A 22,105-nucleotide genomic window follows, 5' to 3' on the forward strand; every position below is an offset into this window, starting at 1 on the left:
TATTTACATATTAAGGTTAAAACAATAAAACGAATGTGACGTCGCTTTTTGTGGCGCTGCCAGACTCGTGCCATTCGTAGTTGCTGCGGGCTGCCATACCATGATATTTTGTGACATGAAATTTGTCAATTTTGATATTCCCTTTAATATTACTAGCTAGTTGGCCCTCTCAGCACTAAACACATCATTTTATCCGGTAGATTAGTCTATTACTTACAAGTTTGGCTAGTTTTAAGGGATTTCTTATGACTGGAATATTTATCAAAAAGAGTTTAAGCAAACAAGGTTGACGTAAAATGTCCATTTTCTTCTTGTGTAGCTACACGGTAACTACACAGTTGCGACATATACACAGGGGCGAAATTGCATTTATCGGCTAGAAAAGGCCAAGAAGTTGCAAGGTGTGTGACCTAGAAAGGGTCAACGGAGATGCTGGCCAGTGAGCGCGCATTTCAAACCCCCATTGTCGTAGCCTTGGGATAAAGTTTAAAGAATTTCTCTAAAATACTCTCTGAAGGAACAATTTCTTAAAAATAAAACAAACATCTGTAACTCATATAATTTTTTATAATTTTTAATGTATTGAAATTTGTGAAAAGACTTAATGCTATGCTATCCGTAACAGCCATATTGCACCATTCAGGGCTTGCCAATAATATTGTCGATTGTGAATAGCGTCGTCTTTGAACGACTGGTCGCTGCTGTGGGGCTGGTACTAGGTGCTGGAGCCGTATCGCTGGGCATCAGATGTTGGATCCCCCTAAATGCATCACTCAGCCCTGGGAGCCTGCAGTTGAGGGTCGGTGTGAAGGCGCTCGGGGAATGTAACTCGTCGTGCAACGCTGCCGCACTATCCGGGACGTTCTGAGCTGTCTTGCTGGAACTGGAGCACGGACTGTCCGTGGAGGCATCGCCATCCACATCGGCGTCGGCGTCTGCGTCTGCGTTGGATTCTCTAACCGCCGTGGAGGCGACTTGCAGCTGCCGCACCCCACTTGGGTCGCCGTTGAACAGGCTGTTGAAGCCGAGGGAGACGGATAGGTACTGACGGTGCAGATCTGTGATGCGATCCGAGTAGTTGGGCCTCTCGTTGCAGAAGATATCGAAGTCGATCAGCGAGTCGCTGGGCGACCTGATCTCCGCCGTGCTGCTGCCATCCGTGGCATCCTGAGGGAATCAATAAATGAATTGGATTACTATATTCTCCAGCCTCTTCTCTTCTCTTACCTTGCCCGCATCCCGCTCATAGCGACTGGCGTTGGTGCAGTGCCTCTGTCTCCGCGTTCGACGCCGTCGGTAGTTTCCCTGCTCGAACATGTCCGAGGCGGAGGCGTCCAGCATCCAGTAGCTGCCCTTTCCGGCGCTATCATTGTCATCGATGGTGTTCTTGTCCCGCGGCACCTTCACGAAGCAGTCGTTCAGCGAGAGATTGTGCCGGATGGAGTTCTGCCAGCCCTGTTTGTTCTCCCGATAGTAGGGGAATCTAAAAGAATCGAAAGTGCAAATAAACATTTAATATTTAATTCAAATAAGAATAAGATCTGTTCAGCTATGACACGGTTTCCTTTCGCTTTTAAGAGCGTATCTTCATTTGGAAATCTTGTATTTAATCCGCCAGATTCCTTATGAGACATAATTTTGTATTGCAAAAATCACACAAAGATAATTTAAATAAATATCAACGTTAAGTATAAATGTAATCCTTTCAGATATTTACCCCATTTTGAACATGATATAATGGGCTAAAGAATGTATGGCTGTTCTCCTCAATAAAACTCGAAAATGTACGTTCAATATTTCACAGCTATAGTCCCAGATTATGCCAATGCTTTTTCAACTGTTTTGAAATGCGTTTCAACATGCGTGCATATATGTATATGTATATATTTTTATATATTTGTGGTCTCTTCTAGTTATATATAAATCTGGAATGCTAGCTTTGTTTATCTTTGCATTATTGACTTAGACGACTGCCAACTAAAATAATTCGAATGTTCATGATAACGGAACTTGAAGTAAATGAAATAATTTATAGCCAAAGAAAAGTTTCCTATAAATGTCGTAACTCAGGCAAGTTTCTTTAAATTAAAACAGATCAAGAAAGAGCAGCAGATCTATGGGACATCCTTTTTGAACTTACTTATCCATGATAAACTTGTAGATGCCGCTGAGGGTTAGACGCTGATTGGGAGCACTGCTGATGGCCATCGCAATGAGAGCAATGTAGGAGAATGGTGGCTTCTCCGGCCGATGGGTGTTGTGCAGGAAGGATATGGGCAGAGTCCAGATATTATTGTGCAGAGCGAGGAAGTTGTCGATGCCCTGGTAGTAGAAGGCCGATGGAAACGAGCTGCACATGAGACTATCCATACCGACGGCACTTGGGCCCAGTGGATTGGCATTGGTGCGAAGATATTCGGGATTGGCCAGCAGCGAGTTGACCAGCTCCTCGTTGTCAGGCAGTACCGAACCATTCGAATAGCAGGATGGCAACATTTTGTAAGTTATTCCTTATAACTTTGGTAGTTTCTGTTTTATTTAAAGCTCTCTTTAAATCACTATTTGGACTTTTATTGGCACACTATCAGGACTTTTTTTTGTGTCCTTGGAGCAATGACTACACTTCACTTTTGTATGGGTTTTATCCTACGATCTTTGTCCCGCTTTTCAGGGCCATAAAACATCCGAAGTTCCGTGTGAAGCGAGCGCGACTATTCGTTGCGTCAGCCAAGAAGTCCGATCGACAAATGAATGGACTTTGTGGGCTGTCTACGGATACGCAGAGATACGTAGAGATCTCACTTGTACTTCCTCAGCGAGAGTCTGCCTGCGTGTGTGTGTTTTGGGGAGAACACCGTATTGGACTATAAATACGTACTATATCCACACATGTTTAAGTTCCCAGAAAGATCGAGGGAGAGAGAGCAAGTCTCGGGACAGAGCAGCAGTGAGGGATCAATCATGACTTAAGGGCAAGACTTTATGAACTTGATAATTACCAAAGATCAGTATGTATCAGTACATACCTATATATTTTATAGCATTCCAGCTTTAGTAGTATTTCATTGATCGCTTTTCCTATCAGTTGGATGATGGAATAATCTGTTATTATTGCCAGTGATATTTCTTCAGTTATCATATTTTCCATAACCATCGACTGCAGTCATCTGTATGGCTGATCGTCAGAATGTGGGCGGTTCTTACAGCGTTTCTCCTGCTCGTTCCATGTTTATTTATGGAGAGATGTTCACAGCGAGATTCGTTTCTCATTTGCCTGAATTTTCCGCTGTGGGAGGAGCCAAGATCTCATTCAGTCTGTGTGTGTGGCTGAATGTTTTCAATGTGTTTACAATTATATGGAAAATATGATTTTTCAACAAATGAAATTTCAGCAGGCCCACACACATGAGTTCCGGGCAATTCCAAGAGCTGTAAGAAGGTTTTTTCTTAGATATTCAAAGGGTATTTATTGTGTGTGTTAGGGTTAATAGTTGGTAATATTTTGAACAATTTATAACTTGTACAATAAAGGATATGCAAGGAAAAAATTGTGCAATAAAGTATAAAGTAAATTGAATGCTTTTTCAAAGCTATAAGCTCATACGAGGTCCTTGGGCCAGTTATCAATAAAGTTTCAATAAAAACATAAAAACTATAAGATATCTCCAAAGTTTTTTGTACAGTAAGAGGCTGCTACCACCAACATGTTTAAGCTTCATTAAGTTCCATTGAAAACAAACATAGGGAGTCTCCAAAAGAAGAAGTGCCTTAACTCGATTGGTTTGTAAACATTAAACTGGAAAATCATAGCAAACATTACTCTAATCAAAATATATTTCCCAAGAAGTACTTTAAACACTACACCCGATTATGCACAGCTGTCTGTTTGTCTGTCTGTATGATAATGACAGGAGAGATTGGTTTATCTCCGCATAGCATAGCCTCCTGACATTGCTATCTGGTAGAATTTCCTTTTGAATTTTTACGACTTTTCAGAGAGAGAGAGTGGGAGTGAAAGCAAAGAGTAAACGGTGTATTCAAGTACGAAATTATTGAAACGAAAGTCTTGGTCTATATCTTGGAAGGTCGTAAAATAATTGTGTATACATTTCAAACAGGACTACGATCGATTTTTACGATCGTTCTGTTCTCAAGTAGAAAGCAGAGATCATTTGAAAGAAATAAAAACAATGAACACAAATACAAGTAGGGTAAACGGAGCACCAACCACATACGGAATACTGAAAGACCAATTGAAGTTGCAGCAAGCAGCCAACACAGTTCGCATCTCTGACATGTGTGGAAGATGCCACAAAGGATTTTTCACGCTCTCTCTCGCTTTATTCAAATTTTACGATCGCTTACCGCTGGAAAAATGGGTCATAAAACAATGGGTTATCCAATGCCCCCGACTGATCCTACTCCCAGTGCCAGAGTCACAGACAACCCACTCCTCCGCCCTGAGGGTCGGGCCACCGGCCACCACATTGGATAGATGTCGCTCGTCCCGACTCGGCTCTGCACGACTATGTTTTGGTTGATTATTTTTAGATCTATGCTGGGAATAGTATTGGAAACAAATATTGTTTTTTATGGCTCAGCTCAGATCGATTCTGAATCTGTGTGGAACGCGAAAAACCAAAGACAAAACAATCAGAGTCTGAAATAACAGTGTTTGAGTTTTCGTTTTGGTTTTACATTTTCCATTTTCCATTTTCGTTTTGACGGATCGGTCACGTTAAGCCATAAAACGCCGCTCGTCTTGTTTGTTTAGTTCCCGGTGCCCAACCGCAACTTAATCGTTATAGTTATAGTTTAGTGCGTGACTACTTCTGCTCTGTGGGTCTGCTTGATTTATGGGCTGACTGCTCCCCTCCCCCACGGATCACATCACATCTGCATAGAATACGAGTCGAGTTTATGTAGGAGTCGAGTGCATGTCGGTGGTTTTGGGGGGGCAATCAACACCTTGTCAAAATTTGATTTTCTCACTCGACACTCGCGGTTGGAGCACATCTCATCTCATTCCATCTGCATTCCCATTCCCATTTTCAGATCAAAGACAACAAATCATCGATCAGCACGGATTTGTGGCCTGTGCTCAACAACAGGCGATTTGTCAAAATTGAATGGGGTCCCGTGGCTCGTGTCCCGGCGTCCCGGTGTCCCCCCCAATCCAGCGCATCCTCTCTCTGCCCCCATCGACACGAACATTAACATCTAGTAGAGCCTATTTATAAGCGCCGTAAAATGCAGCACCGGGTCCGGGCTATTAGGTGCGTGTTGTTGTTTGACAACAAATACAAGGACCGCATCTCGTCGGCAGCGCTTTTCTCATCTCCGCTGTGCGTTCGTTACACATCATTGACAGCAAATTATCCACATTACCTGAATTGTCAGACCGGTCGCCCATTAGCCATTACGGCGGTGTGAACGTGACCTTTGGTGGCCATTAAATGGCACACTTTGAGTCCAACGCAACGCAGCGCATTCGGTTGTACCCGTAGAGCATCCCGTACCGTCCCGGAATCGGAAATTTATGCGATTCTTGACACTAGTTGCGTGGCAGCGGAGTCTCCAGTCTCCAGTCTCTTGCTGCCCCTTCCACATCACATGGCTGAGATGTTTAGTTTGGAGCTGGAAGACGATTTCGAGACGATTTCTATATGGCAAATGAAATGCGTGAGCAATAATGTGGCTGTTGAACTGTGAAGCGGTAAGCGGGAAGGTTTCCTCTTTCAGCAAGTTATTTGTTGGTAACAGGTGCTGGACTCTGTGGCAATCAGAGCAAAATGGTCCTCAAGCAGTTAGTTTGTGCAACCAATATATGTATGTACATAAGGTAGTGGGCAGTAGTGCCCCGTAAAGTATGCAACTGGTTTAACTTTTATTTGAGACTTCACACGAGAAAAAGGAGCCTCCAGGAGCGGCGACATATTAAATATTTCCTTATTTTTATCGCTTTTAATGTTTTATGTTATGTTTTATAATGACTTCCAGAATCAGGTCTGATCGATAATACCAATTAGCACGCAATAAGCTTGGAATTATTTATCGGCTGGGCAGCTGATTTTCATTAGTAGAAAAAAAAACCCTATAAATTCAGTAATAATTTTATCTTTCTGGTTATTTTCCCACTTCAAAGCGAGGAGAGAGCAGCAATGTGTTCAGTACTCAAAAGTATAAACTTTCGTGTGGCCTCCCTCCTCCACCTGCAAACTGCGGGAATCTCATAGATTATTGCTTCGTATTACTCATATTGATTTCCAGCCGACAAAAAATAAGAAGAAAAAAAAAAGAGCACGGCAGGGCAGCGGATGTGTATGAGTGTGTGTTCACCCACTCTCCGGGGCGGATCTGATGGTTGAATATATGGTCGTAAACCAAGCACTCACCGTGATTGCTTTCTTGGCCGGCGATGCCGAATGAATCAAGTGAAAATGTGAATGAATTTCGCACGTTTTAAGTGCCAAATTATCGGGTGCTCAGGGGCGGATAGGTATATCAAACAGTTTTGCTGCACAGGTTTAAAAACAATAAACTTTCAACAATCGGCAGCAAGCAGCAATCCAGAGGCAATTGTATTTGTTGCGGGTATGTTTGTTTATTTGTTTAAATTTAGAATATCGACCACATTAAAATAGCAACAGCTTCAAAAGCCTCTCAAGTGGCCCCGGCCACAGCCCCAGCCCCAGCCCTACCCAACCACCGTTAGAGGAAGAGAGCCATTAAACAGATTTTCAAGATGTATTATGGCCAAGAAGCATTGTTAACTCAGTACCGCATCCACCGCATTTACCGCATCCACCTTTGCCGCAAGTAACAGCAACAACAGCAACAGCAACACTCCCTTCCAGTCCACAATGCGAGCATCGGTTGACCCCGCGGGTAATTTGCACTTCAAAGAGAGAGAGCCATGCAATCTGTTTATGCCATCAAGTGGGCCAGCTGGTGGTGCTGTTGGGCCCGGGCCCCCAAAGATCTATGGCATTTATGAGTAACGGGAACGGAGCAGGGGGCCGGGCCCTGGGAATACCAGAGTGCCATGTGCTAATGAGGCGGTAATTCGGTTCGGTTCGGTTCGATTCGAATTCCCCCAATGGCTGCCGCTGCCGCTGCCTCAATGGCGGTGGCTGACTCCCCGCACCTAATTATCGCACATAATTGGCGCAGTAAGTGAAATAATCTGTGGCGAGAAGTCATGGCAACTCTGGCCGAAGTTGTAGGTAGTAGTCAGGGCTGTCGTGTCTGTCTACGCACCTGACATGCCATCATCGATCCTTGTCGTAAGCTAAAGCAGCTGTCAAATCTCCAGTTGACAGCCACTTTCATTTCGATGCATTATTAAAATACGGCAGCGGCAACATCCTGACACCATCCTCCACGACGTCCTTGTCCCCAAGCGACCCAACTCACCTCGGCTCACCTCCTCCCACCCCCACACACACCAAGCCATGCCACATTCATCCATTCATCCCACACTACCACCGCAGCAGCAGCAGCAGCGCAGCAGCGCAGCCCAGCCCAGGTGAGACGTGGCAAAAGCCAAAACCCGTCGCAGACATCTTGGCGACTGTCGGGGAGAACTCTTGTTTATTTTCCATGGGAAAGTCAGCCATGGGGGCTACTGTTGCTGCTGTTGCACTTGGCAATCGACTGCTGCTGCTGCTGCTGCTGTTGTTGCCGCTGCCGCTGCTGCTTCTGCTGCTGCTGGTGCTTCTGTTTATGTGTGTTGTGTGTTTGTATGTAAATACCAAGTACGCAAAACTTCATGCAGTGCCCCATGCCCCAGAGTCATCCACATCCACAGCCACATGCCCAAGTCCGGAACACACGCATCGCGTCAGCAGCGGCGCAACAAAGGCACGTGTAAACAACCGGAGTTAGTCCCCCCACTCGCGCTCCACCCCACTGGAAGGCAACTTCTTCCCATTCTCCCTACCCATAAGTGACGATATAACAAGAATGCGAGGCACTTGTTGCCACATCGAAGTTTCTATACCCTCCAGGCGATCGAAAAACCAGAACACAACAAAGCACAAACTCTCTTGAGAGAAGATTCAATTTGGTGGCAAAACTTGTGGTTAAACTGATAAGCCCCTCCTGTTGAGGCTGTCCCTTTCAGGCGCTCTCGCCTTGCATAGTGTTTATCTTTCATCTCTCTGCCTTTTAACTGTTCAAGCAATGGTGAGCAGCAGCAGCTAAGCTTAAAAGAAACCAAAAGGAGAGCTAGGTTACTGTTGCTAGCCCTTTCTGGCGCTCGCCTATTCCGTTCTGGTTAAGCATAGGAGAGTGGAGAGTACTGGTACAGGTGGAGAGTACGATCGTGAGAGAATTAACTGTTAAAGCTCTCGCACCTTCTCTCAGCTGTCTAGCTATCCCTTTCACACTTCAACAACACTTATCTGAAGTTGTAGACCGAGATGGACGGTAAATGCCAGAGTTCACAATAATCCCTCCACACCCGCTTCGGTGCAGGGTGCATAATAAAAAGGGCATCTACGTATGAATATTTTTTATTCGGAATGCAGGCCGTCAAGGCGTGGCGCGGCAGACAGAGTGGCGTCAAAAGTTGCTCGAGTCGTGGACTGGGAGGGAGTCGGAGGGCGGATTGTGCCCCTATATGTACGTATGTTTGTATGTCTGTGCCTGTGCATGTGCATGTGGCTGCCCCGGGAGGCTGGCTGTTATGAAAACAACGGCAGCCAAAAACCACTTGGCACGGGCCGCACCTCGTTGTAGGACCCGACCCAATGGTAAATGCTCGACAGTTTGATATGCGGTTTGGCAGAGCCAGCAAAATATCAGTTTTCCATTGCGGAACAGGACCACTAGCAGCAGGCACACCAGCAAGGAGCTTTCCACTTGCTGATTTAATTTTCCATGGCCGACTTTTGGCCAGGCTCTGGCTTTGGTGCGAGTTGGTGGCGTGCGGAGGCGTGGGTGGTCCAGTGGCCAGAGCAAGAACTCGTCAAATGTTTACAAGCAAATATGCCACATCATCAGAGACAAAAAGAGAGCGGTTGAGAGGGGGAGAGGAACTACCGTTGGATGCAGTAGGGGTGGCGTGGCTCTTTAACTGCGCTTCTCTGGGAATTTGTAGTTTCCCCTACCTTAGTCTTAGTTCCACTCTCTCTCTCACTAGTAAGAATCTTGTTAAGCCATGACCTGCGGGGTAGTGGGAGTGAGCAGAAGGATTGGGTTTTAGGGGGGCAGAGAGAGAGAGCGAGACAATAAGTTGGAATTCGCTTTGATCTTTTCGCACTTTTAAATGTTTGAGAAATCTTTGTAAAAGGCATGAATCGGATTTCGGAGAACCAATAAAAATTTAATGGCAGGCAGTCTGTTACTGTTGCGGCTGCCACTGTGGCAGCAACAGCAGCAGCAGCAGCGGCTGTTATTTGTTTTTTAAATTTTCTGTTTGATAAAGCGCACCACAAACAAAATGGGTGGCAAAAAGCGAATTTCCCCCTACCCGAAATCGGGAAAAGAAATAAATATATGTACGGGCGGGAGCGGGGCCAGAGATGTGCAACTAGTTCAATGGAAACTCTGCTGCTGCTGCCATCTCCCTCTCTCCGGCGCTGTCTCTTTCCCTCACTGATTTACATTTGATTCGATTGGAAGGCGGAAATCTTTGGCAATTGCAGATTAATGCCCTGACAGCTGCCTGGCTGCCTGGCTCCTGGATTTGGGCTCCTGGATCTCTCAGCTCTGCTCCCGTTGCCTTCTCAGGTGTCAGGATACTTTGCGCTGATTAGATAAACATTTTGGGGAAATGTGTTAAGCCTTGTTTGGCTTTTGTTTTTCCCCAGCCCAGTGGGGAGGCGGGCTAAGTGCGGGCTGCCTTTAAAGCCAACTTTCTGCGGGCCAAGACAGCGGCCCAGCGCAAATGGCATTTTTATTGAGCCATTAAAATTTTCGTTTCGTTTCGTTTCTTGGATTCGATGCCTAGTCGGGGGAGTGGGGAGTCGAGCGGGGGTCGGTCTCCGGGTACGTAGATGGCGATATCTGGCGGCCAGGATAGCGTTGTTCCCCCCGATGCTGCTGCTGCTGCTGCTGCTACCCCTCTAACATTTTGATTAACGTGCTCCTGATGCTCGTTATACCCGGTACTTCAACAGTGCAAAGGGTAACTGGTGTACATGGAAGGGTATGTAACAGGTATCTGTGTTAACTGGAAATGTCAAGATATGGGACTAGCCCTTGGCAAACCTACAGGCAGAGGTATTAGCCAGCTATCCATAAAATATATATATGAAATTAGTTAGCTATTAAAGCCATTTAAAGATGCTAACAAATATGATTAGCGGGTATCCTTTAGTCGAAGTCTCGACCCCAGTCTTTCAACTTGTTTTTTTATGAGGACGGTTTTTTTTTCTTCCTTTTTGCGTGCCCGCAAATATCCCACCTAAGGGGATAAAGTTGTGAAATATTTTGGGATTTGCGCGACTTAGGAGCTGTCCCATTCCCATTGCCACTCCAGGGCCCCCCTGCTCCATACCTTTCGCGTGGCTAAAACGCTGTAGGTGATTAGGCAGCAATCCATATTTCTTGCGGCCAGCGATCGCTCCCGTTCCCCAACAGGAATGGCCAACAATTGCGACCATTTTTTCGGTCACTGGCGTTAAAGATTTATGTACATATTTGTTTTTGGCTTCTTTTTTTTTTTTGGGAATTTGCCTCATTAGCTGCATCCCTTGTCTTGGCCCCCAGACCTAAAGCTAAACCCCACACCAAACGACACAACACCCATCACACCTGGGGGCGTGTGCGTGTGCTTATCACATGAATGTCATTACGCACCTCTGCCTGAGACACCCCATCTCCAACTGCCATCTCCCATCTCCCCTCTCCGCCTTCAGCTATAACTTTGTGTGCCCGTGTGCCCCCCATCCCTGCGTCCCTGAATAAAAGTGCGAGTGTGAATCCGAATGGGAATACGTGAGTTCTGCAAGTTATGTGCGCGTAAGTGAATGAAATTACCGTAAGGCATTTAACCAATGCAAGAAAGACTCTCGGAATAGATACATAAATGACAATGCCACGAGCAGGCAGTGTGGAGTACAGGGAACAGGGAACAGGCAGGCTGTAGCTGAAGCCGAGGCTGAAGGGATGGATATATCCCCAGCCACAAAACGTTTAAAGACGCTCCTCAGCACTTGGTATAAAAATTGAGCTGCTGCCTCCACTTCCACCCACTTCCACTCTCCAAAACCTTGACTGGTTGTCTCTCTCTCTATATCTCTACATCTCTCCATCTCTAGCCCTCACTCTTACTCCCACTCTTACTCCGTCTCTCTCTCATGCTGTACGGCGTAAGGCGCGCTTATCGTTTTGACAGGAATATCTGCGCTTTCTAAATGCCGACGCCGTCGTTTATGACGCTGACTGCTGCGCTTACGATTGAGTCTGCCACAGCCACAGCCAACAGCCACATCAGAGCCCCCCCCCCCAACCCTCCCACACATCTCTGCTCACCATGCTGAGGAACCTTCTTTTGTCGCAGCATTTGCCGTGCGCCGTAAAAACGTGCTGTGCCTGGTTGTTACTTTAATGGCTTTTACTCCCCACGAATCCTGGAGTCGTCAGGCGAATTATGGAAGCTGCCGTCGCCGACTGCCGTCGCCGACTGGGATCCCTGGCTTCGTCCTGGCTTTGTTTTTCAGCACTTTCGCGTGCCTGCGTGTGTATTTAATAGTCTGTGGTTTGACATTGACTGCCAGGCGGCCCTATATACACACGGCTATACGAGTATATACAGATATGCCCTGCCCGGAATTATATACACATAAAGTGCTCTGCATTAATTCGCCGCTCAAGTTGTAAGCCGAGCGAAAGGGCTGAAAGGCTGGCGATGATTTCGTGCCCAGCGAGATCCACCTGCCCCCCAGCCAGCCAGCAAGCGATTCGATTATCGTGTCAAATTTTAATTACTCAAATTACAGCGCGCGGCTTTTTATGCCACCGATTTACTTTCTCTAATGCTCTCAGACTCTCACTCTACTCTACTCCACTCTGCCCTGCTCTGCACTCCTCCTCCTCCTAATGTATATCTCTCAGAGAGTTGTCAACGCTGTCAGAGAATGTCTTTTGGTCATTAAACATCCGGACTGGTCGAGGCGGCGGCGGCGTGGGGGGCGGCGATTTGTGGGGACATTTTAAAGCCTGCTAAATAAGTGAAACAATTGACCCGAGTTGAATGTTGTTTGTTCCTGCAGCGTAGCTTGGAATTTTCTTAGATTTCGCTGGAAATGGGGCGGAGGTGACCGCAGACTTAAGGTTTATTTTGCCATAAAAGCGAGCTGAAATTAAGTTATCTGCGAGACAGTACTTACATCCATAATTATGCTAAGTATTTGTTTTTCAGTTGCATGATTCTGAAAGCTATAGCTGCGGAGATAACGAACAATCCATCTCTGCTGATTGCAAAAAGATTACACAAATTATGAAAGAATTAGTTCTAATTTAAGCTAACGAATTCTAAAGAACCCAAAGCCTTTAATTTTAATCACAATCAATACAGAAAGCTTGAACAATCGAATAAGTCGCTGTTTTATTCGGGATCTGTATATACATATATGTTTGTATATATAATATATTCTTTCTTTAGGCAATCGGCTAAACCCTTCGGTTAAATAATAAGTTTCAAGATATTTAAACATAAAATCGACATTAAATACGAAATAGATATTAAGTTTAATCAAAATCAAAGACAATTTTGTTAACCATTTCTTATCATTTTTATAAATATTGCCCAGCTCTTATCTTTTTCGCTAATGCATTTTGTGGGTGGGGAGAGAAGGACCTTTATTCTGCCAAGTTCATCAATTCGCCGGCAATTTGACACGCAGCTCGGGGTCTATTAACCAAAGCGAACCATGGCAGAAAGGATTTGCCCGGCAAGGCAACCAGTAGCCAAAAAATATCTCTGTCTATCCATCTTTGGTTTAAAATCTGGTTGAAAAAAAGAAGGGAGGATGAGGATGAGGTTGAGGCTGAAGCGGATGAGGATGAGGAGAATGGGTGATGGCAGGGCAGTAGAAGCGACGACTTAGGCCGCGTTAGTCCTTTAATATGCCAAGATTGACGTCGATTATGCATTAATAGGACACGCACTATAAATAACGCGCCTCTGGGCGTCGCTCTCTCTCTCCCTGTCTCTCTGTCTCTATGCAGTGTCGTGCCGTGACGTCTGAGGGGCCTAATGAACGGTTTTTTGAGCATACGTTCCACGCTGCCGCCCCAGGGAGTGAGTGGGAGAGTGACAGATAGAGAGTGCCTGCCGTTGGTGGCGCTTCGAATTTTGCGCTGACATTGATTGATTATAAATCGGCATACATTGCAAATCCAAAGAGAACACAATAACTGCTCTGCTTATCCTTTGTGTGTGGTGTGGTTCTTGTTCTGCTGCTGCTGCTGCTGCGGCTGCTGCTGCTTCTGCGGTTGCCTTTGTTTGGTCTGTGACAGCTTTTAATCTAGCACGAGGCGACGGAAACATCACCAACCCACACCACCCACAACAAATGATATAGGACTGGACTGCTAAAGTGCCTGGGACTCGAGCATATTTGAAAATCACTTTAGTTCATATTTCGGACACACACACATTGAGCCAGAGACAGAGAGAGAGAGCCATTGAGACCCTGAGACCTTAGCCAGTTTTCATTCGAGAGAGAAAAGTCCAATCCAGTCCGTTTCTGATTCTGGGTTCAGGGTCCAGCGTCCAGGGCGTTAATGATGCGGTTTTTGGTCAGCCGCAGTCTCTATCCATCCCATCCTCAGAGCTTCATTGACTGCCGTACACGCAATTTACATAATGGCCAACGCCTCCTGGATGTGGGCTGCAGTAGTGGAGTGGAGCGGAGCGGAGGAGGCTTTCAACAGCAACAACAACAACAACAACAGCAAGGGAGACCCGTTGATGGCACGTTTTTGATTTCAATTGCTATTGCCAGTAGTTTCACTTGACTTTATGTCCACTCCTACTCCTACTCCTGCTCCTGCTGCTACTCCCACTCATGCTTCCGCTCCAGCTCCTGTTCGCTGCCCTAGGTTGGTGCTTCGTTTTGGATGTCTGGCCTATATAGGTTGCTTGGCGCCATTTTATGTACGTAGCAAAACAAAAGTTATGGCCCGATTTTCCCTATCTATTGCCTATGTCTTCCTCTCACATTCACATTCCCACTCCCACTCCCATTTGTGGATCGGGGGGCTGGGGGGCGTTCTGGTAACAAGTGGGACATTTGCCAGTTTGTCTTTCTTGTTGTTGATGTTGTTTGGCAGCAGCAGCAGCAGCAATAAAACCAAGAAAAAATCGTTGACGCCACCCTTTTTGTTTTTGTTTTTGTTGTTGTTGGTCTAAAAGTTACGTTACGCATCTACGAGTAATAGGAAATCGGCATAAGTAGATGTGTACACAATCCGATTCGTAGTTTTTCTTATCCCTTTGCTCTATGATAATTTTAAGCAAGCGAAAGCGAAGCAGAGACAATTACGTGGCGCTTTCCCGGCCAGAGGACAATCCTGATGATGGGGCAATGTGTAGGTCTGAGAGGGGATGTGCAGGGGGGACACAGAGCTCCTCAGCTATAGCAAATTAATAGGAAACACACACACACACACCCGCACACACACACATCCACATGTGCTCGTAAAATGTAATGTCATAAGTGCTGCGCCTGAACCTAAAACATTCCGCTTAACGCGTGTCCCGCACTCAGCATCCCATGCTAGCAATGGGCAAGAAATAATGCTAGAGCGGAGGGAGAGTTCCGACCAACAGATACCCGCTATGGAGTGTATCTGATGGAGCGTACTTGTTTCTTTATAGGATCTAAGATTTAGACAGATATTTTCTGGTGTTTACTTTCTATAACTTGTTAGCCATCAGAGAACGCTGTGGAAATTCGTTTACTATGGCACATACCCCTTGTCACTCCACGTGTTACGAGGTACAAAATGTTGCTTCCACTTTGGCTTCCTACTCGTGCTCGTATCTTGAGGATTTCCCATTTAGCTGGGCGGGGTAAAATATTCGGATTAGTTATGCTGTTGGTCTGCCCCAGGCAGTGTCTGCCTGGCTTCCTCCAGACGGGGGTTTGGGTGGCGTGGCTCTTGTTCGCTTTGTGACCAAGATGAAGGACCAGAAGCAGAAGCACAAGCAGGACCAGGACTATAACTAATTCCATGGTTATGTATTGTAGTTTTGCTGGCCTTGCCCGGCGCTTAACTGCAGCATTCATTGCTCACAAATTGGCAGGCAGAGCCGGCGGCTTCCAATCTAACTGTTGCTTGCCGGGGAGGATTCCAGGTTGCGGAGCAGCAACCTGTCCCCTGTTGTTGTTCAGTCAGTTAGTGGCTTATTTGCTAGCGAAAAATATCCTGTTCCAGCTTCCGTTACGCACAAGGAGCCCGCTTGGAGGGAGGCTGGGATTCTAGGGATCCATCTAGTGCATAGATTTATCTAAAATAAGTGAACCATCTAATTGTTCAATAAGTTCATCGTTGGCCCCCCCGGCTCCAAAGGAGAAGGCGGAAGTGGAAGTCCCTGCAAATCCTGGGGACACGAAGACCCACAATTCTTGTTGCTTGTTTAGAATATCCAGCGAATGAATAGCCAGCTTAGGCAAATGGAATCTGCACCTCACCCCAGCTCTCCGGACCCAGCAGAAGCCGCAGGCTCCATCTTCCAGTGGTGCTTAAACCCAAAATTAGGGGTGGTTCCCAGAAGTGTGTGTGTGTGTGTGTGTGGGTGGGTAGACTGGGGGGCTGGCTGAGCGAGCGAGCGAGTGTGTCTGGGCCTTCTTACGGGCCATAAAATTTAAAAGCGAGCAAAGCATTTTAGCTCTGGTGCAATTTATTAGGCCGGCTCATCGCGGCGCATTTTGTGCCTTTGCGTAACAATTGCCTTCATCTGTTGATAAATCCTTGGCCTGGCACCAAGTAAATTGAAAATATACCCCCCCGCCCAAGGAAATCGTCCCATTTCGAGAACCAATCCCCGATACCACCCACCAAAGGTGGACTCTGGCGTCGGTTGTGCAGCGAACTGTGTCGCAGTTGTAATTATCCACGCACATGTCTCTGGCATCGCCATTGAGCCTCAGACCGAATCTGTGTCTGGGCTTTAAGCGAACCTTAAGGACGTGGCAAGGACAAAGAGCTGGAGCTGGCGCTGTCGCTGGTTACGGTAGCGCTTCCGTTTATGCTACTGCTACAGCTTTTGGCTTTTATGCAACTGCATTGGCCACCCGCTGGCTGCTGGAGCGGCGGCACTGGCATTCAAAACAGCAGCCAACTCTGCCCACCAGCTGTGCCGCTACCGCTGCTGCTGCTGCTGCTGCCTCCGCATCCGAAAGTGGCGTGAAAGTTATGAATTTTAAACATTTTCTGCCAAGGAACAGAAACAGGAGAACCGAACGCCCCTGCAGCAGCAGTAGCAGCAGCCACATCCATATATCAGCTCCATGTCTTCGTGGCGACTGCAGATTTATAGCGCACCCAGAATCAGCAATTGTGGGTGAATCCTCCTACGCCTCCTGCTGTACTCCACTTCGCACTCGCAGCTTGCAAAAAGCATTGAAAGATTTATTTATACAAAAATAAAAAATTAAGTGTTTTATGAAAAATCTGCCTTTTAAAATGGAATGACATTCGTGCCCTAAGATGCTGTGCGATTGTTGCGCCATATGTCCACATCCGTTTGGAGGCACTTGCGGTACCTGTAGTTGACCAGGCCAATGGAATACATGGGATTGGCCGCCTTGTAAAAGTGCAATCCGCGACCGATTTTGATTATGTAGCCATTGCTCAGACTGAAAGCACAGGAAGCATGTGTTTGTGTGTATCAATGGAAAGATTAGATAGCTGCAATAAATCGATGACTCAATGGATTTGTATTGGTAGCGGGAAGACTTACTAAATTCTGCGGTCGTGCAAAGTGTCTTCGTACTTTATGGAGACAACGATGTCCCGTCGCTCCAGGTCAGCTCTAATCTGTCCCAAGTTTGTCTTTTGCTGATCGGGATTCTTTGGATCCGTGTACTCTTTGGTAATCAAACGGAAATACTTCAAGTTTTTGCAGTTTGTAATGGCCAGCTCCAGGAAGCGTACGAGGTTCTGATACTGTAAACAAACCAATCGAATGTACGCTGTTCTCCCATCAAAGATTAGCTCAGTTACCTGATAGTTTTGCGTCATGTAGGGCTCCTCGAGCAGAATCTCAACGGTTTTGTCGTCCATGTACTTGCCAAAGATCTGATCGTAGTCGTAGCCCGTGTCGTTCTCCTCTATCGAGACGTGGTCCACCACTTCGCCCAGCATTAGCTTGCCATTGACGCGGGCCTTGATGGCATCGGCCCGATCAATGTACTCCTTGATGCGCAGCAGGAACGCCTTCCGCTTCGACTCATCCGGCTCGGTCTCCACGAACAGCATGAGCTGCGCGATGCCATCTTGGTAGAGCGTCTGCGCCTCCAGTATTCGTCCGATTTGGTCGCATTCCACAGCGCGTATCAGTTGTTCTTTGGCTTTCAGTGCGGCGCTCATCTTTGCATCGCACGGGGGGAGGTTCTTTCAAGTGGATTTGCTGGCACTGCGGGCTTAAAATTATTTATTGTGCAACTCCACTTATTTTAGCTGCGCAAACCGATCAAATAAACAAAAAAAATGCAACAGGTTCCAGCTGTTCGCAGAAACAGGGTTGCTAATGTCAGCGTTTGTCCAGGGCTGACAGATGTGTCGCTGCCGCGTGACCGTTGGCGTTTGAATTTGTCAGAGCGGGGTCGGGTTGGGTCGGTCTTTCGTTCGCCCATAAATATTTAGTTCCTTCGGTTTATGCTGATGTGGCTTACGAGCAATTTACCTGAAAGCGAAAGCGAATGCGTTTATCGCCAAATGCCAGACATGGCATCCAGCCACATCGAACCAAATTCAATTTCACTAAGCCAAATATTAATTTATTTGTGTTTTCGTTTCTAGCTCTCTCCCTCTCCTTCTCGCTCTCTCCATCAAAGGTGACCACTCGAATCGAAACCAAGGAAAAAACCGAAAACGTTTCGTGTAATTTGGAGTGGTTCGGGGGGCTTTTGGGTATCCTGGCGGCGGCGGCAGCCCCATCCCATCCTTATTCCTTATTCCCGTATTTTTATTTATGTCATAAATTTTAAGCCATTGGGAGCTGTACATAGCTGTGCGGGAAAGAGAACGTGACGTCAGCTTATAGTTCACATTTTTGGGGCTTAAATTTTTCGCATTTTGAATGCGAATTAAGCAGAAAGTAAAGTCATTTAGGTGATTCGACATAAAACTTTCCCCGACCCCTCCCCACTCACCGGGCAGCATATTCAATGATTTGTTTGTTTTATGTATTTTACTTACTACTACCTGGAGGGGGTTCCAACTGGTTCAACTGGTTTACGGAACTGATCTTGTCGCAAAAAGCTTGCATACTTTCGGGCTTCCAGTTGAAATGGCAGCGCGCGTTTTAAATTTAAATTCAAACTGCCCCCACCAGCTAGAAACACTCGAGAATATCGTGTTTAATTTGTAAATTAGAGCACTTTAAGTGCTGGAAACGAAAGTGACCTTGCTGGGGCGAAATAAGTCCTGTCAGAGAGCTTTTCAAGTGCCACGCTGGACTAACTTTTTGTTTGGAATTAGTGGAATTGTATCTTGTAAAACACCAACTCAAGTGGGCTAAGGGCTCAAAGCCGTTCTCAAGCAGCAAGCAGCAGGCAGCAAGCAGGCAGGCAGGCAGCTTCAGGCCTAAGAGCGGAGCTCTTCCACATGTCACCCAATAATGCGCTGTGATGTGCGAAGCCACTTGCCATCGGATTCGGAGTGGCCAGGGATTGGGATTGGGATGGTGATGGTCCACTGGATTGAGAATGGAATGGGGAATGTGTATGGCATCCGAATCGGTTGCTGGGGGCAGTGGTTAGCTCATATTACGGGTATCTTGGCGCCAGCTTTTTATCGACGATTATTTTCTTTAACTGTGTGAGTGCGTGTGTGTGTTTGATTGTTGTTCTTGTTGGTATTTTGCCTTTTCGTTCAATATTTGCTTGCTGTTCCTATTGCTGCTGCCTGCTGCTGCTTCTTTTTGTACTCTTTTCAGAGGGTATTACGATTTTGAAGTAGCTGTTTGTCATGCAAACACTTAAGCATATTCCGTCCAATAAACTAAATCTTTCTTGTATCCGAAAAGAGTACAAGAACGGCGCTAAGATTGGAGTAAAATTTAGACATTTCAGTCATTTTTTCCACAATCTACAATCACTTTATTATATAGATATCGTTCCTATGATTGATCTGGACTCGATCTTGAAGGATATCCAAGGCTTCGGCCTTGTGGTTATTCCCATATTCTTGTTGTTTTGCTACTTCTTGGGCTACTTCGGCTTCAGCTTCTGCTTATTCTCCGACTCCTGCTCCATCGTTCATTCTGCTTTCTGACTCTCTCTCTGAGCTGCTTCCTTTTTTTCCGCCACTTTTGCAGCCTTTCTCGTTGATTTTTATTTGTTTCTCTTTCAATTTATTTTGCCATTTCGTTTTCCTTTCTGCTGTCATTGCTGTAGCTGTTTTCTCCTGTTTGTTGCTGTTGCTGCCATTTTCATCGCTTTTATTACAAACACACACACACACACACACACACAGACACATGTGGAGCAGGCTCCCCAACATTGTGTGTCCTTCACAGTGCGTGTTTGTCAGTCTATGTCCGCCCCCACTCCCCCCTGCTTCTGCTTCTGTGTGTGTGTGTGTGTGTGTGTGTCTGCTTTGTGGGTGGAGATGTGGGGAAGAATCTGTTTGTTTGCTGCTAAATGTGCGCTCAGCCCGCCACTCATTTATGTCGTCGATGTGCCACAGCCGCTGTCACCCTCTGCACCCATCAGAACCGAAACCGAACCGAACCGAACCGAACCCAACCCAACCCAACCAAACACCCCCCTGCTGATGGCACTGCCACAACGTAGTCCCATCCCCATCCCCGTCCCCGTCCCAACCCCAACCAGTGGCACGTTCGTTAACGTTCAGTTTTCCACTTGATGCTATTTATGTTTGCTTCCATTTTTCAAGAAGGATCAAAATTTATATTGGCTAAAAAGTCCCTCGAGAGCTTTCAGCGCGCTTTCAGCTCCGCGCACACATTTACAGATGTAACAAATTGTAACACAATCGTAACTGTTTGCTCTGGGGTCTGTCCGGGGTCGCTCGATGGGTTGGCTCAAATCATAACCTCATGAACTTTTCGCCTCGTACGGTAAGTGGCCGCCACACCACACCACACCACACCACCCCACCCCACTCCACTCCGCCTGTCTGTATGTCCGCTGTCCCACCAGTTCTATATATGTATGTGTGTGTCCCCTGTCCTAGACGAGTATATAGCCTCTCCCATTCTTATCCACAGAATTGAGAGATGCCAAGCAATTGAATTGAGCTGCAATTGTTTTGATTTCTGGCCCAGGGCTTTCCGTTTCATCTGCCCCAACCCCTCCTCCAACAGTCTCTCTTTTCCTATGAGTATATACATATATATTATGACTTTTCGTATTTATCGCCTGGTGCTCCATATAGGAGCCTGCCTCATGCCTCCTGCCCCTTCGTGCGCTCGTCAAGTGTGGCAAAAATGTAATAAACAATTCGAGATGCTTTATTGCTGCAGCAACTCAATTTATATGGCTGGCCTGGTGCTAGTCCTGGCTGCTTGATCCTGTTTCTACCTCCAGGCTGTCCTGCCAGCCAGCGAGCCAGCCCTATTCTTCTCCTGCCTCCTGCCTGCCTCCTGCCTGCTATTGTTGTGCGTCAGTTTCCATATTAAGCACACAAATTGATGATGTTAACAATGACGATACAAGAATGGACTGCTCTGCTCTGCCCTGCCCTGCTCCGCTCCATGACTGGACAAAAGTTGAAGTTTTTGGCGTTTTGGCGGCCAACCGGAACAGCGCATGGGCCAACTGAAATGGAAACTGCCAGCAACTATCGCTAGACATAATTCCCATATACACGCGAATATTGGATGCCTAAGGCAGGCGTCAAAGAATCGCACAGAGTTTATTGGGAAGGGCGGAATATCCCTGAAAATACCTCTACAATTTTCTTCTTGCTAAGAAATATTTATAAAATAAAATGATCTACTATATAAATAGTTCTACCTTTTATGCTGTGCTTAAAGAAATTTCTTGGAGCCGAATAATATTTTAAATACATATTGATGTATTTGCTAGCTTATCTTATAAAAATAACTAAAGAACTTTCCGCCCGAAGAACTTTCACTGCATATTGGTGTCAAATAAGTTGTTTTATCCATCAAAGGAAGATGTCCAACACATGGACTGTCGCCTCTGTTCGCTACTCTACGAATATATGTATATATGTATGGTATGTATATGCACATACAACACATACTTATGTACGTTAGCATGGCCAAAAATGGCTTTAATGTTTTCACATTTGCTTTGTTGGCTTTGATGGAAGTGAACTTCGGAGCCATACAGCCCACCCACCATCCCACCCCACTCAATCCCCCAGGCTCTGAGAGCCTTTCCCCTGCCCCCACTGGCTCGACAAATCAATTGAAAACTGACAGTTGTGACTAAACGGCGCATATTTCCCTGACATCTGTGTGGGAGACTGTGTCTGTCTCTCAATCCATACTCACATATCCCCCCATATCCGCATATCTGGTCTGCTCTGCTCTTCTCTTCTCCATGTGTGAGGGAGAGTATCCTTCGTATTGTGCTCTGCTCTGCTCTGCTCCCCGATCTCCGCCCTCCCACTCCTGTGTCATGCATATTTCTGTATTGGATTTCAGTCCATTACGCGTCGTTCGAGTTTCGGGAATTGGATATCGGCTTTTATACTATATCTATGTATATGGTATATGTATTGTATGAATGGGGGCCCTGTTGCCTATGCTGGTTCTGGTTCTGTTTGTGTTCCGTTTGTGCATTAACGAAACTCACGCACGCCAGCCAGTCAGCCAGCCAGCAGAAGGCTGGGAAAATGTCAGGGGCTTGATTTATCCTGTCCAACTCCAGTGCTGCGTGTTTGGCCACAATCAATCGATTGCCGCCATCGCCATAGCCCATCCATG

The 22,105-nt window shown here is 46.3% G+C and overlaps 2 protein-coding genes across 2 annotated transcripts; both read right to left on the reverse strand.

Moving 5' to 3' along the window:
• Window positions 1-563: 563 nt before the first annotated feature.
• Window positions 564-2,777, reverse strand: LOC111068560 (fork head domain-containing protein FD2). The gene is made up of 3 exons (XM_022358101.2): window positions 2,141-2,777; window positions 1,228-1,483; window positions 564-1,167 (listed from the first exon to the last, which is right to left on the reverse strand). The coding sequence occupies exons 1-3, from the start codon at window positions 2,494-2,496 to the stop codon at window positions 640-642; spliced, it is 1,140 nt and encodes a 379-aa protein (XP_022213793.2). The 5' UTR covers window positions 2,497-2,777; the 3' UTR covers window positions 564-639.
• Window positions 2,778-16,599: 13,822 nt separating this feature from the next.
• LOC111068533 (MIT domain-containing protein 1) lies at window positions 16,600-17,672 on the reverse strand. Its single transcript, XM_022358054.2, has 3 exons — window positions 17,185-17,672; window positions 16,922-17,127; window positions 16,600-16,817 (listed from the first exon to the last, which is right to left on the reverse strand). The coding sequence occupies exons 1-3, from the start codon at window positions 17,548-17,550 to the stop codon at window positions 16,664-16,666; spliced, it is 726 nt and encodes a 241-aa protein (XP_022213746.1). The 5' UTR covers window positions 17,551-17,672; the 3' UTR covers window positions 16,600-16,663.
• Between the last annotated feature and the right edge of the window lie 4,433 nt (window positions 17,673-22,105).

The sequence above is a fragment of the Drosophila obscura genome, unplaced genomic scaffold, assembly GCF_018151105.1.
Source record: "Drosophila obscura isolate BZ-5 IFL unplaced genomic scaffold, ASM1815110v1 contig_1, whole genome shotgun sequence".
Lineage (NCBI taxonomy): Eukaryota > Metazoa > Arthropoda > Insecta > Diptera > Drosophilidae > Drosophila > Drosophila obscura.

What these genes read in the sequence shown, in the direction of transcription:
- LOC111068533 (XM_022358054.2), bottom strand. Translation starts at nt 17,550, where the DNA reads ATGAGCGCCGCACTGAAAGCCAAAGAACAACTGATACGCGCTGTGGAA. An exon ending in ACATGACGCAAAACTATCAG is followed by an intron (nt 17,128 to 17,184) that starts GTAACTGAGCTA and finishes GTTTGTTTACAG; the next exon opens with TATCAGAACCTCGTACGCTT. An exon ending in TTGCACGACCGCAGAATTTA is followed by an intron (nt 16,818 to 16,921) that starts GTAAGTCTTCCC and finishes CTGTGCTTTCAG; the next exon opens with TCTGAGCAATGGCTACATAA.
- LOC111068560 (XM_022358101.2), bottom strand. Translation starts at nt 2,496, where the DNA reads ATGTTGCCATCCTGCTATTCGAATGGTTCGGTACTGCCTGACAACGAG. An exon ending in TACAAGTTTATCATGGATAA is followed by an intron (nt 1,484 to 2,140) that starts GTAAGTTCAAAA and finishes CGATTCTTTTAG; the next exon opens with ATTCCCCTACTATCGGGAGA. An exon ending in ATGAGCGGGATGCGGGCAAG is followed by an intron (nt 1,168 to 1,227) that starts GTAAGAGAAGAG and finishes TGATTCCCTCAG; the next exon opens with GATGCCACGGATGGCAGCAG.